At 48.8% G+C, this 14,368-nt stretch overlaps 1 protein-coding gene across 11 annotated transcripts in view; it reads left to right on the top strand.

Annotated features, from left to right (window-relative positions):
* ITPR1 (inositol 1,4,5-trisphosphate receptor type 1) overlaps positions 1 to 14,368 on the top strand; it is a 404,888-nt gene that overhangs the window by 294,284 nt on the left and 96,236 nt on the right. For all 11 annotated transcript variants that reach the window (XM_014585765.2, XM_027769774.1, XM_014585767.2 and 8 more), the window contains 2 exons: positions 8,985 to 9,165; positions 10,640 to 10,893. In XM_014585765.2, the coding sequence (XP_014441251.1) occupies positions 8,985 to 9,165; positions 10,640 to 10,893 (435 nt within the window). The remainder of the gene's footprint in view (positions 1 to 8,984; positions 9,166 to 10,639; positions 10,894 to 14,368) is intronic.

Raw genomic sequence — 14,368 nt, forward strand, 5'->3', positions numbered from 1 at the left:
CAAAGTCCCACAGGCATCCGAGTGCCCCTGGCTGCCCACCCCATGCTGGATCACATCCATCTTTGCTTCCTGTACTACCCTAGCCCAGAACTCTGTAGAGAGGTTCCCCCGTCAGAATGGCTCTGTGCCCAGGGCAGGTGCAGACAGCCTGGCCCACATTCCAGGAAGCACCTTCATCCTTAGAGTACAGAGCTCAATGCTGTTCCCCTGAAGATCCTGAACTCTAGGGAAAATGCCTTTTCTTATTTTTTAAATTTTCTTCCTCTCTTTAATTATCAAGATGCTTGTCACTCATTCCCTTACCTTCCTGGTTTTGTGTCTAGTCATGGAGAAAGTTTGTGGCCCCCATTATTCTTCTGGCCAGGACTCCTTTCCCATACAGTTTAATTCAGACTGTGACATCTTGCATCCAAAGAAAGGAGTATCCACCTCCCCTTGCTCTGCCCGCTGCACCCTGCTGTCTCCGGGATGGCTGCCTCTGCTGCAGTCCCTGTCCTCAGGGTGCCTGTCATTGCTGAGGCTTGGCAGGCTTCTCAAAAACAAGTGCCATTTATTGGCAAGGACATGGGTGGGGTGAGTTGGGTGGCTGCTAAGCTAATTAAGCAGACTTTTTTTTTTCTTTTTTTTTTTTTTTTTCAAGACTGACCTGAGGGGGACCAGCAGTTAGTACAATAACTATATCACTAGGCTCCCATGTAGTCAACCGTGGTTCGATTCCTGGACCTGGCGGCTTAAACTCACACCGGGCACATGTGTGTGCATGCCGGAGATCCCAAGAAGAGAATGGAGGAGAAGGGATTGTAGCGTGGCCGTTCCCCCTGGAGGGCGATTTCTCACTTTCTGTCTGTCTGTCTGTCTCTCTCTTTCTGGCGAGCGTACGCACCCTATAGCAAAAACCTCTCAAAAAAAAAAAAAAAAAAAAAAAGAAAAAAACTGACTGACCTGAGAGGGTAGTTTGGTTATTCTTCTCATCTAAGCGCTTGAGTCTGTGGCCCCTACACAGCTCTGTCAGCCCAAGGAGGAAAACAGCGCCCACTCGACAATCATTGGAGGGCACGTATATGAACACAGACTGTTCTTCCAGGTAGCCTCAGCCTAGTGCTGCCCAAGAGAACTGGCCGGTATGGTCAGGAGCACGGATCCATGTGGCCCAGGGATACCCTTCCCCTTTCCAGGTCTCACTTTCCTCATCTGTAAAATGTGGAGGAATGGATGGAATTGGTAGTTTTCAAATACTGTGTTGTGGAGCTCTGCTATGCCAGAGTTTCAATGGCGAGGGGAGCCTTTGTTTCAGACAGATCTGTTCTGGCTCTGTCTGTCTGTCCCCCCTGCCCCCCGGGGTCTTCAAAAAGTTTATAGAAAGTGTATTATGATAAAACTACACATGGTTTTTAATTGTTTTTGTGCCAAGGTAAACTCATACTTTAATTCCATTTTCTGCCACTGTTTGATGTCCCCATGTGCATGATGTCCTGAAGGTACTATTTGGGGACAGGAGAGCAGCTTTTCCTGCAAGGAGAAGCGTTCAAAAAACTGCTGGACTCAAATGCCTCTAGCTTCACCATTCTGTGGTCTGTGTTCTTACTCTTTTCTTTTTAAACTTGGCTTCTAACAGCCCTGCCTGCATCCCCACCACCACCACCCCCTTCCAGACCCATGTAGAGATGGCTATTGCCAGCAGGCACCCCTCAGCCCGCCCTGCCCTTGCCCCTTCCTTCGAACATGTCAAGGGCAGACCTGTGGCCGGTGACATCTGGGAGTGGTGCTGAGGAACTGCCACCAAATCAGCTTTGTTTCCTTTGCTCCCTCAATCTTCCACTCTGACCCCTGGGACTGGTTGTCCTTGTGTTGATGGAAAATGCAGGCAGAGGGACCAGCAGGTGGCATGTTGATTAATGCATTGGGCTCCCCCCGACCAACCACAGTTCAAGGCCCAGACCTGGCAGCTTGAAAATCAGACCGTGTGTGTGTGTGTGTGTGTGCGTGCGTGCGTGTGCATGCCCCAAATCCCTAGAGGAGGATGGAGGAGAAAAGATTACAGCATGGCCATTTCCCTGGGGGGTAATTTCTCACTTTCCCTCTCACTGTGTGTCTTCCCTGCCAGTACATGCTCCCTAAGACAAGAGCCTTAAAAAAAAAAAAATTGCAAAAGGTGCTGGGAGGGAGGGGATCACAACATGACAAGACCCTGTTCAGTGTACCTGTGTCTCCCTCCCTCCCTCTTTCTCTCTCTCTCTCCCCCCCCTCCCCTCTCTCCCTCTCCCTCTACCTCTACCTTCCATCCCTTTCCCTCACTGCTGCATACACACACACACACACACACATACACACACACACACACACACACACACACACACACACACTGTCTCTGTTGTGAAGAGAATTAACTTCTTTTTTTTTATTTTTTGAGAGATTTTTGTTATAGGGCGTGTGTGCTCACCAGAAAGACAAAAAGTGAGAAATCACCCCCCAAGGGGATGGCCATGACACAATTCCTTCTCCTCCATTCTCTTGGGATCTTGGGCACGCATGCACATGTGCCCGGCGTGAGTTTAAGCCACTGGGTCCAGGACTCAAACCGCTGTCGACTACATGGGAGTCCAGTGACATAGCCATTACACCAACTGCTGGTCCCAAGAGAATTAACTTCTAAAAAATGCAGGAGAGGACCAGAGGGTGATTCAATGGCAGCACAACCAGACCCACATAGGAAAGTCCTCCTCCTGCATCTCTCACTTTCAGGTCTCCTTGTACACAGCTGGTGCACAGGCCCTTGTCTATGATCGAGCCTGGCTGAGACTCAGAAGGGTTGTGACTTGAAGACCCTGCTGGGTAGTCTTTCTCTTTTTTCCCCTGTCTCGGAAGAAACGCATAAATAAACTGAAAAAAAGAAAATGCAGGCAGGGAGGTGGAGAGTTAGTCTTGGCTCTGGCACAAGCCGCCGACTTCTAATCCCCGCGCTCTCATCTCTAATGTGACAGATTTATGAATGACGTTATCTCTCTTGGCGATCTAAGACTCTGATGAGACAGCATATGTGAAAAGGGCTTTGGAATCAAATACGATTTGGAGATACCTGGAGGGTGAGGAGAGGTCACCTGTTTCCTCTGGGGGGAGAGGCAGCCTCTGCAGGTGGCCCGCTGTCTAGATAACTCTGCAGTTCCCAGCTTGGAGAATAAAGCAGACTTTTCCCCTTCTCTGTAATAATTTGATTTATGTATAATACTGTGCACAGATTCTAAGTACAGAGTTTGATTACATTTGACAAATACTTGCCTATTGTATTGGTTTTCTGTGGCAGTTGTAACAAATTGCTCCCGATTTAGTAATTTAAAGTAATCAAATGCATTGGTTTAAAGCTAAACATAGAACTGACCGACCACAGTTCAAGTCCCAGACCAGACTAAAATCAAGATGTCAACAAGGCTGTCTTCCCTTCTGGAGGCCCTCGGGGAGAATCTGTTCCTTCGCCTTTTCCAGTTTCCAGATGCTGCTCACTCTTGGGCTCCTGGGCCCTCTCTGTCTTCAAGTGTAGCAACAGTGAGTCCAGCTCTTCTCACACCGCACCTCAACACCCTCCTCTCTGCCTCATCCTTGACTTTTGGGGGGCCTGGAGATTATATTGGACCCACCCAGATCACCAGGATCATCTCCCTTCTTTAGCATCAGCTGAGTAACAAACTCAGTCCCACCTGTGACTTGAATTCCCCTTTGCGGTGAAAGGTAGCGCATTCACAGGTTCCGGGGGTGAGGATGCAGGCGTCTTGGAGGGGGCCGTGATGGTGGCAGTCACACCTGGATAACTCCCGCCCTCATCAGGATGTCTCTCTCCAGAAAGTCCTTTTCTTTCCCCGAGTAGTCCTTTTCTTCTCATGCCCACCAGAGGCAACCACCATCCTGATTTCTCTCAGCAGCCGCTGTTCCTGCTCCACGCCAGAGTTTTGTGGAAAGGTGGCCTCACATCCGCCAGGTGGGGGAATGTGGAAAAATGAAGATCTCCTCTGCCCATTTGTCTATGGTTTGAAGGAAGGGATGATGAGCTGAGGTCAGACTAGGGAGGAAAAGAGGCCGGTACCTATGTGCATGGAGGGGTCCTGCTCCGGGAGCCTGAGGACTGGGAGGCTGGGAGCTGCTTGCTCTGGTCAAATGTCTCAGCAGCACCCAGGGAGACAGTCCAGAAGAGGGCGCACTCCCTCGTCCACCCAACACTATCAAACATGTTATTATAAAGCAGGGTTTCAGGAGTAGGTCTGTGAGCTGTCTAGAGGGCCCTGGTCTTGCCAAGTCAGACCACGCCAGACACTAAAGGGGACAGTGAGCACATTTAGCCGCCCCTGCCAGCCATCCCAGGAGCCTGCACTGAGCTGTGTCACAGCTCTTTATGGGAGAAGGCTTAGTTCCTCACCCACATGCCCTGGTTTGTCATGCCTCCTCTCACAAAAGTTACCGCTGCTTCCCTTCTGGACACCAGACTTCTTCCTTCCGGAGTATCTTTATTTAGCTTCACAGTCAGGAGACCCGAAGCAGGAGCCCTCGCCTGTCCTCTCCGCTCTGGCCCTCTCCTGATCCGGGTTCCTGGATGAGGTTATATCCTTTGTTCTTAGAGTATCTTTGAGGTCTGCTAATATGCTTGATATCTTCTAGGGTTCCTTGACTTCAGAAAGAAATCATTCCCATGATCTCAACAGGGTTTTTGTGGGAAGGTTTTCCCCTCGTTCCTGGCTCCTCGTAACCAGCCAGATGTCATCTGTCCACGGTGTTACGTGATGCTCTCACTGGGCCTTCACAGCCATCCAGCAAGTACTATTACTGTGACCCTATTTGCAGATGAGAAGACTTGGGTTTCAGAAACATAGTCACTTGCTAAAGTGACACTAGATAGTAAGTGGCAGAGCTGAGACCCAGTGGCTCTGACTCTGGTAACAGAATTTTTACCACTGGACAACCGTGCCCTAACTGGCCCCACAGGGTCACCCTCAGCATGGGGTTTTCGTGTGCTACTGACAGGATGGTGGTAGAACAACAAAGCTAATACCAAGAGTGGGCATGCCTGAGTGCTTCACGTGCACCACGGCAGCCCGTTCACGTGGTTCAGAGAGGCCAGCCACCGGCCCACGACCACAGAGCCTGCAGGGAGTGCCCTGGGATTCACACCCAGTGTGGCTACAAACTGCCCTGCAACCTTTCATTAGGACATGTTTCCTTCCCTTGAGGCTCTGCTTGCATTTCTCTTTCAGAGATGAAGGGGCTTAACTGAATATGCCTCTCTTTTCCACTTACTATGGCCAGGGCCTCAGAATCATTTCTCCCCATCCTCCAACCACCAGCCTTTATTCTAATTTTCATTTTCTGCACTTATGTCTTTTGGACTCTCTTGTCTATGTTTTTCTTCTATCGAGCACGTTCTGTTGCTAGAGCTGCTTCAGATTCTCAAGGGCCTGAGAGCTGATATATAAATAATGCAAGGTGTGCAAACTGGCCACTGCGGAAACACACACGAGAGTGGCACCCACAGGCCCTCGCCCTCTCTCATTTCCTAAGAGCTTCCCTTACCCTGGCCTATCAGGTGACATCTGTCGGGTTAACTGGCAGGACGTTGACAGTGCGGTTTGCAGCAGGCTGTCTGTGTGCGCGGTGCTGCACTGGGCTAGATGACAGATGGCAGGCTTTATTTATTTACCTACTTGTTTGCAGTGTTTTGTTTCCTTGAATGACCAGTTTGTCCCAAAATGCTCTTAAAGCTGCCACCACACAGCCAGAAGACCGCTGGAGTAGCAGCTACGGTTGGCCTTCCTGAGAGGTCCCTCCTGGAGGGTCCACGGCTCTAGATAGCTATCCCCCTGGGACCTCATGTGCTGGTGAGATGCCATCTGGCTTGTTTGGTAGAAGACTCTGTCTCCACCATCAGGCATCCCCATGTGTCTCCTCTTGTTGGTCAGAGTTGGCACTGACTCTCAAAGATAGGAGCAATGGGAACGTGATGTCTCACATTCTAGCAGCTCTGCACAAGTAATTTATTGGGGGATTTATTTCTGTCATATCCACCAACTATAACAAGGGTCTGATTGGGATGATCCAGTTAAGAGGCACCATAAAGTGTTTGGTCATCAACTTTCTTCCATCAAGCAATTATGTCTTCTCCATGCTGGGCCCTTATAGATGTCTGGAGGAAGCTGGAAACCAGACGGCTCATACTGTGCACGAGACAGACAGGAAGCCAGTGGCCAAGACACACAGTAGCAGCATTTCCAAGTGTGTTATTGCTGTAAAAAGAGTAAAATGGGCATGTTACAATAAACAGCTGTCTCGTGAACTGCCACTTCGAGAGATGATCGTGGTTGGCCTTACTGAGAGGTGACATAGTGATGAGACCAAAGGATGAGGGGCCCCAACCACACAGAGCCAGGACCAGCAGGAACAGGCCAAAGGCCTTGAGTGTCTGCCACAGTGCTGTTCTTCAGCATCTCTTGATTTACTTCTTGGGGATAGAAGTCTGCTTTAGTAAATAGTGACTAGGGTGATGAATGTATTACTATGCCTTTTCCTCCCAGGCTCCCAGGTTCATGCAGAGAGGGTCTGGGCCCCTTTTTGCTCACCACTGTATCTCCTGTGATTGACAGAGCCCAGCACAAGACAGGTGAACAGTAAATAGTGAACGGGTGGATGGATGAATGGTCAGGTGGGTGGATGAATAGACAAAAACAGTAGGAAATCTTTAAAAAAATTTTTTTAAAAATAAAGGGCAATGGAGGACAATGAAGACTAAAGCTTGGTTCAAAAAGTAAGAGTCTTTGAAGGATCAGAATAAGCCTTGGGCACAGACAATAATACTGAGCAGGAGGATAAGTGGTAACTGGTGTTCTGGCACCTGGGGTGGTTGGAGAGAAAAATATAGAACCCAGGAACACAAACAGGAAGGATGGATACTGCGTTGTACATGGATTTTCAAAAGTTGATGTGAATTTTGAAAAAAAAACTGTGGATTTTAAAAACTTGACACCAAAGTAAAATTATACTTGGATTCCATTTTTCCATGAAGTTTTTGAAGTCACCTGGTACTTAGGAAACAACCAGAGGTAAACTAGAACAGTGAGATGAAGAGACAATAAAGACATGCATGTGGCCTAAGGGGACGAATGTTTTTCAGTGTAGCGTGTGAGCCAGTAGCTAGAGGGGTCAGAATGACAGAAGTTGCATGTTGCAGGTGGGGATACTATGGCCCTCTGGGGGCTGCTGCAGGGGTGTGTATGGGTGAGAGTTGGAGGAGGCAAGGGGCTTCAAAAGCCTAGTAAAATGTTGTTCATTCTGGGGTACAGAAGCCTTCCCTTCTGTAAGGCAGTGCCGTCTTTCCAAATGGGAGGATATGAAATTGGCAGTAAGATCCAACTGGGAAAAGCACGTATATTGTTTGGCGCTTTGTTTTATTCCTCTAGGAATGACCGTATTGTATTTTTATGTAAATAATTCACAACAGTGTGGTATTTGCAAAGGGGTGAAAAGCGAATACTCATAAATGAAGTTGAGATACCATATTGTGTTTTCACATCAACAATGTATACTATTGCTTGTAGTGGGGCCAGAAAAGAAATCTGTATCCACAAGGCAAGCTACCTGTTAATTCTGGGCTTCTTCATCTACTCGCTCTTACCTGTCCTTCAAGATTTGCAAATCACCTTTTTCATAGTGATTTTGGGTTCGCTCAAGCCCCGTATCATTCTCGCCAGCTCTGAGCTTCTCTGATGTAATCGGGTAGCTTCCTGAGCACTTTATACTTGACATATTTGAGGCTGGCTTGTGGATGAATATGTCATCCCAACCTGTTGATGAGCCCATCTTATCATCTATACATCTTTTTTTTTTTAAAAGTTTCTTGTTTCCTGGGGCTGAGAGACTGGATGTAGGGGAACCTTCAGCAGTATCTCATGCCACAGTCCCCTCACTCACCCTTCCCAGCCATCCAGGACAGCTGGGGAAACAAACATGTGGTCTTCTGAGGATTTCTCCTGAAGGGGCAAGACTTTGTTCCTGGTCCTTGGGGTCCTTAGTCTTATCACTTCTGAGCCACAAAAGAGATCCTTAACCAGAGAGTCTCTTCACCCAGTTTTAAGAAATAATGCCAGACATTCTTTCAATGCTTGCCACCCAAGATGCTGAAAATTTAAAGCAAACTTGGAGTTTTCAAGGAAAAGCATCAGTCCATTGGAAATTTCTTGGCAATGTGTTTGCTCTGTGTGGTTTCAATGGAGAATCCAGCATTGCCTTAAAGACTTCAAGTTGAAGACACTAGCAGTCCTGGGCCAAGTAGTTCTACTCCTACCTGGGCGACTGTCGGCTCTATGAGCAAGGAGACTTCATGTCACATGACTCTGTAATGTCCAAGCTGGAAAAGCCTTCCTTGGGGGTGTAGTTTCCAGTGTTGGTCCCTAGAGGGATGCTTGGAATCACCTGGGAAACTTAGGCTCTTAGCGATGCACTATGAGTCCCCAGCTCACCTCTCACTCCGGGGCTCCCTGAGTGAGTGGTGTCCAACATTTGTATGCTGCACCATGAGGTGTCTGTCATCCCTGGATGTTGCATCAGGCTCTGCACAAGAGGAGTATGGAGTCACCCTTAAACAAGTGACTGACCCTGAAATAACCACCAGAACGGCATTCAGATTGTGTTGCCCATGGAGTTGCTTTGTGTGTGTGCAGAGCAAGCTGAAGATTCTTTTTGTTGGCCAAAGACTGCCAGTAGTGTGGGTCCAGAGCCTCTGTGACTGTTCCAGCCATGGCTGCTCATCTTTAGGGTTCTGGGTTGCTCCCAGGCCTTCAAACCTAGAGAGCAGTAGTGTGTGGAGCGCAATGTTCAACGTTAGTCCAAACTTCAGTCGTTTATGAGGTTTTTGTGGCTGGGTCCGATCTCCACTAGTTTTGGTGCCTTGAGTTGGGGTTCAGTGACTGGCCTGTTTAGGGGGTTGAAAATCTCTGGCTTTTCCTTGGCAGCACTCTTTCTTCTGCCGATTGACAGAAGACAAGAAGTCGGAGAAATTCTTTAAGGTCTTCTATGATCGAATGAAAGTGGCCCAGCAGGAAATTAAGGCAACAGTGACAGTGAACACCAGTGACCTGGGAAATAAGAAGAAAGACGATGAGGTAGACAGGGATGCCCCGTCTCGGAAAAAAGGTAAGCACACTTCAGTCTTCGTTCAGCCCGACCGTGGGTGACAGAGGCATGCCTCCCTTGTCTTCCTGGCCTTTTCTCCTAGCTTCTAGACTAAAGTGCTTTCTGACTGGGGTTTCAGCAGAAGATAACCAAGCTGGTTAAGAAACAGCTCTCCCTAAGGAACCTGAGCCAAATCCTGGCTTCTTAGGAAGCACTTCTTATTTAGTAAATTAATGAACATCCTTCATGGTCAAACTTAGAATTTTCCCAATGCATGAATATTCTTTTTCTGCGATTCTATTTTAGCGAAAGTTGAGGAAAGGTCATCATTTAGAACTGGGTGTCAGTCCTTTGTCAGATCATTTCCTCGTGCTGTCTTAAGTATTTGAAAGTATATAAATCCCTTTGTCTGTTCTCTCTCTGGGAGAGAAGCGATGATGGGGAAATGGGTAGACCGACAGCTTCAAAGTCAAATGGTCCCAGCAAGCGCGTTAACACTCTGAGCCCCACGTCTCCAGTTTAGAGCAGGGCCTCTCCACCACAGCACAGCGGGCCTTTGGAGAGCTGTTTGTCACAGGGACCATCTTGTACATCAGGGGCTGTTGAGCAGCAATATGTGGCTTGTACCCAGTAGATGCTGGTAGCACGCCCCTGCCCCTAACCAAAAATGTCTCAGAGATGACCATTTGTCCCTTGGGAAGGGTTGGGGGCAAAATCACCCCTAGTTTCGAACCTCTGGTCTGGAGTAGAGATACAGGAGAGCACACGCCCACCATTGCCTCAGTACTTCCCACTTACACCAGGCAGGCGCTGTTCAAAGCTCTTCACATGTGCCGATTCGTTTAGAACTCACGCTCTCTCTCTAAGACAGACGAGGTCGTTACCCCCATTGTACAGATGAGGAGGTGAGGCACAGAGGTGATTACCTTGTTAAGGTCACGCAGCTAGAAGACAGCGAAACCAGCCTTTAAACCCAGACAGTCTGGCAGCAGAGTTATACACAGTTACCCTCTGGGCTTTATACCAAGGGTTAGACAAGATAATACACACTGAGTTCTTAATCACGGTGTGAGGGTGCTTAGGAAAGGGCCAATCACTTGTTAGAGTAACACCGATTACTGTTGTGGTTAGCGTGAAGCTGAGCCTCTCAGGAGCCTTGTCGAGATAGAATTTGCTGTTGCTCACCCATTTTACAGATGAGGAAGCTGAGGCTCCAGCCCTCAGGTCTGGGAGGTTCAGAGCCCGTGTTCAGGCTCTCCCTCTAAAACACAGCGGAAACATAGAGGAAATGTTAACGCCACCGGTGAGCTGCAGGACTTGCCTCAGTTTGAACCCTATCAGAGGGCTGAGAGAAGGTGGTCCTCCTCCGAGTGTTTTGCCAACCTTGAGGGTCTCTAGTGAATATAGGAACTCGGGTTCCAAATGTCACCTTCGGTGTGGCGAATCGTGCCATCAAGGATTCTGCAACGTGTGATGTCTCCCGCTTGCATTCTAGCCAAGGAGCCCTCCACACAGATAACAGAGGAGGTCCGGGATCAGCTCCTGGAGGCCTCCGCCGCCACCAGGAAAGCCTTCACCACCTTCAGGAGGGAGGCCGACCCTGATGACCACTACCAGTCTGGGGAGGGCACCCAGGCCACGGCGGACAAGACCAAGGACGACCTGGAGATGAGTGCGGTCATCACCATCATGCAGCCCATCCTCCGCTTCCTGCAGCTCCTGTGTGAGAACCACAACCGAGACCTGCAGGTGAGGGCCGGGCGGGGAGGAGGAGCTGCAGCACAGCCTCCCCTGGCGGCTCAGTGCCTCTCACTTCAGCCAGGTTGCCGGAGCTGGGGCTCCAGCATGGCGCTGTGTCATGAAAGTCTGGCCTACTGCTGGTGTGTCATCTTCCCCACTGTCTCCAGAGGCCACGTGGTGTGTCTGCCAGCATTGGAGCCCACTCCCTATCTGTATTTTGTTAAGAGAGTGTGTGTGTCTTGTAGTCTGCCACTGTTTGACATCCATGTACCTACTTTTGGATAATATAGTTCAGTATATTAAACATATGAGATGTACAAAATCAGGTACATAGAAGGTCCTAACTAAATCATTGCTGGTTGAATGAACGAAGCGACTACCGACCAGGTGCAAACAGGTGCTCAGAAATCGTTGTTGAGCTGATTATTCTAGAAATCCTTGCGTGATTGGTTCAAACATGGTTTGTTGGGCATTTAGACTATCTTGGATGCTAATGTTTATATTATCATATTATTATTATTTTCTTTTGAGAGATCTTTGCTATAGTGCGTGTGTGCTCGCCAGAGAGACAGAGAGAGACAGAGAGACAGAAAGTGAGAAATCTCCCCCCAGGGGGGATGGCCACACTGCAATTCCTTCTCCTCCATTCTCCTCTTGGGATCTTGGGCACACACGCACATGCACCCGGAGTGAATTTAAGCCACCGGGTCCGGGTCAAACTGCAGTCGACTACATGGGAGTCCAGCAACATAGCCATTACACCATCTGCTTGTCCCTGTTATTACATTTTAGGAAACTGAGGTAGGGGGACACAGTTAGGGAATGCAGACCTGGGACTTGAACCCAGGCGTTCTGATGCTAGAGTTTGTGTTGTTAATGATATGCTAAGGCAGAGGGCGTATTAGTTTCCCTTACGAAGTTTCCCAGCTGCAAAGGACATTAAGGAAGGGCCAATGGAGTCCAGAGATAGGCTTTTTTTTCTTCTAGATAGGCCTCCATCAGTGGAGGCTCATCATGGCCCAGGAGAAGCATGTCAGGGTGCTGGCCATTGTTTCGTTGCTCATCTGGGGACTTGGGGGAGGCACCCCTCCTTGCCTGAATGGTGTAAGGATGAATGAGAAAAGTGCACGCGAACAGCTTCTCCAGGATGGAGTGTTGATAATATAGTTCAGTATATTAAACATATGAGATGTACAAAATCAGGTACATAGAAGGTCCTAACTAAATCATTGCTGGTTGAATGAACGAAGCGACTACCGACCAGGTGCAAACAGGTGCTCAGAAATCGTTGTTGAGCTGATTATTCTAGAAATCCTTGCGTGATTGGTTCAAACATGGTTTGTTGGGCATTTAGACTATCTTGGATGCTAATGTTTATATTATCATATTATTATTATTTTCTTTTGAGAGATCTTTGCTATAGTGCGTGTGTGCTCGCCAGAGAGACAGAGAGAGACAGAGAGACAGAAAGTGAGAAATCTCCCCCCAGGGGGGATGGCCACACTGCAATTCCTTCTCCTCCATTCTCCTCTTGGGATCTTGGGCACACACGCACATGCACCCGGAGTGAATTTAAGCCACCGGGTCCGGGTCAAACTGCAGTCGACTACATGGGAGTCCAGCAACATAGCCATTACACCATCTGCTTGTCCCTGTTATTACATTTTAGGAAACTGAGGTAGGGGGACACAGTTAGGGAATGCAGACCTGGGACTTGAACCCAGGCGTTCTGATGCTAGAGTTTGTGTTGTTAATGATATGCTAAGGCAGAGGGCGTATTAGTTTCCCTTACGAAGTTTCCCAGCTGCAAAGGACATTAAGGAAGGGCCAATGGAGTCCAGAGATAGGCTTTTTTTTCTTCTAGATAGGCCTCCATCAGTGGAGGCTCATCATGGCCCAGGAGAAGCATGTCAGGGTGCTGGCCATTGTTTCGTTGCTCATCTGGGGACTTGGGGGAGGCACCCCTCCTTGCCTGAATGGTGTAAGGATGAATGAGAAAAGTGCACGCGAACAGCTTCTCCAGGATGGAGTGTTTCCTCCTACCATAGACAGGATGGCAGTGGTGGTTTTAGAATAGCGTAAGAAGGAAAGAAGGTCAGTCCCTGTCTGGCAAGGGGAAAGCACAGCCTTCAAGTATTTTCGTTGCTGACTTCTTGCACCACGCGACTTGATGGCCTGTTGCACATCAGCTGTGGCCAGACCACTTGGTGCTCCCATACAAAACTGAAATGGAACTGGGAGACACAGGCAGTGAAAATGCCTTCTGCGGTTGAATTTATTTGTCATCACGTTGGTCTGAAGAGCTTGAACTTTGAAAAAGCATCTAAGTCTAAGGCTGTCAGTTGACCCATATTTTAAAATGAAGGGATTTTACACAAAGCCCCAAGGAAGCTGAACTGAACCCATGGTGCTGCTTGGTTTGAGTGGCCTCAGCCCAAGATCCGCTTGCCTGGGACTGCCCCAATGAAGTATTCGTGCCCCAGAGGTCCTGGTTACTGTTTCATAGGCTGGCATACCTCTGTCCAGAGGTGACCTCTGTCATCTCCCCATTCACCTTCCAGGCCACACCTTTAGTGACTTGGAGACCACCACAGGGATGTGAATGGCCCATGCAGAGCCAGGATGCTAGGGCCTATTGCTAGGTCCCACATGGAGGCCAGTGCCTCGTACTGTTTCCTAGCCAGGTGTCACTGGACTCACGAACCTCAGGCTGCAAAGGGAAAGTAGGCCATGATGGTGCTCCTGCCTGTGCATGTCTCTTAATACTGGCAAATGCCTCCTGTGTGCCCATCTCTGGTGGCACCAGCACCTGCTCTGATGGCCTAGGGCAGGAGCCCCTGGCATCAACCGTAGACTGCCATGCAGTGTGATCACAGTGGCCAAGGTGTCATTGTAGGGGCTTTGTGGGGTTGGAATACAGCATGCAGAGTCCAGAGGAAAGCTGCTCTGAGGAGCCGATGTCTGCCAGCTTAACAAAACACAAGACTGCTTGAGTAGGCGCCTTCCCTGAATGTCAGAGGGCAGTACCGAGGAGCCTGATCCTGAGCCTGGTTCTGGTTCACGGACCAGTTCTGCCATCCTCTCTCAACCTTCCTGCCTTCACCAGCACACCCACTTCCTTCCACTGTGCAAGTAGAATAAGGCTTCGGTTGCACCTGTTATTACTTGTGTGGAAGTCCTCAGACTTTGAGTTCCGGGACTTAGCTCTTTGCAAAACTCTCATTAAAACAAATATCCTAAGAACCAATACTTCCCCACCCCCCGCCCGCCCAGCAAATGTTCCTTTTAGTGAGTTTTCCACTGACCGTCTTCTAAAGGTACCATAAAGATGATAGAATTCAGTGGTTTACCTTTTTCCCCCATAGAATCCTTAGTTATAAGAACATTTTATATAGAATTCTACTAAGTAAAACAAGAGCAAAGCTGCTCTGTTCGGATGGAAGTTAGAAAGCGCTAGAGCGTTCCATCCCTCCTTCACCTTCAA

The sequence above is a fragment of the Tupaia chinensis genome, unplaced genomic scaffold, assembly GCF_000334495.1.
Source record: "Tupaia chinensis unplaced genomic scaffold, TupChi_1.0 Scaffold000089_1, whole genome shotgun sequence".
NCBI classification, from domain to species: domain Eukaryota; kingdom Metazoa; phylum Chordata; class Mammalia; order Scandentia; family Tupaiidae; genus Tupaia; species Tupaia belangeri.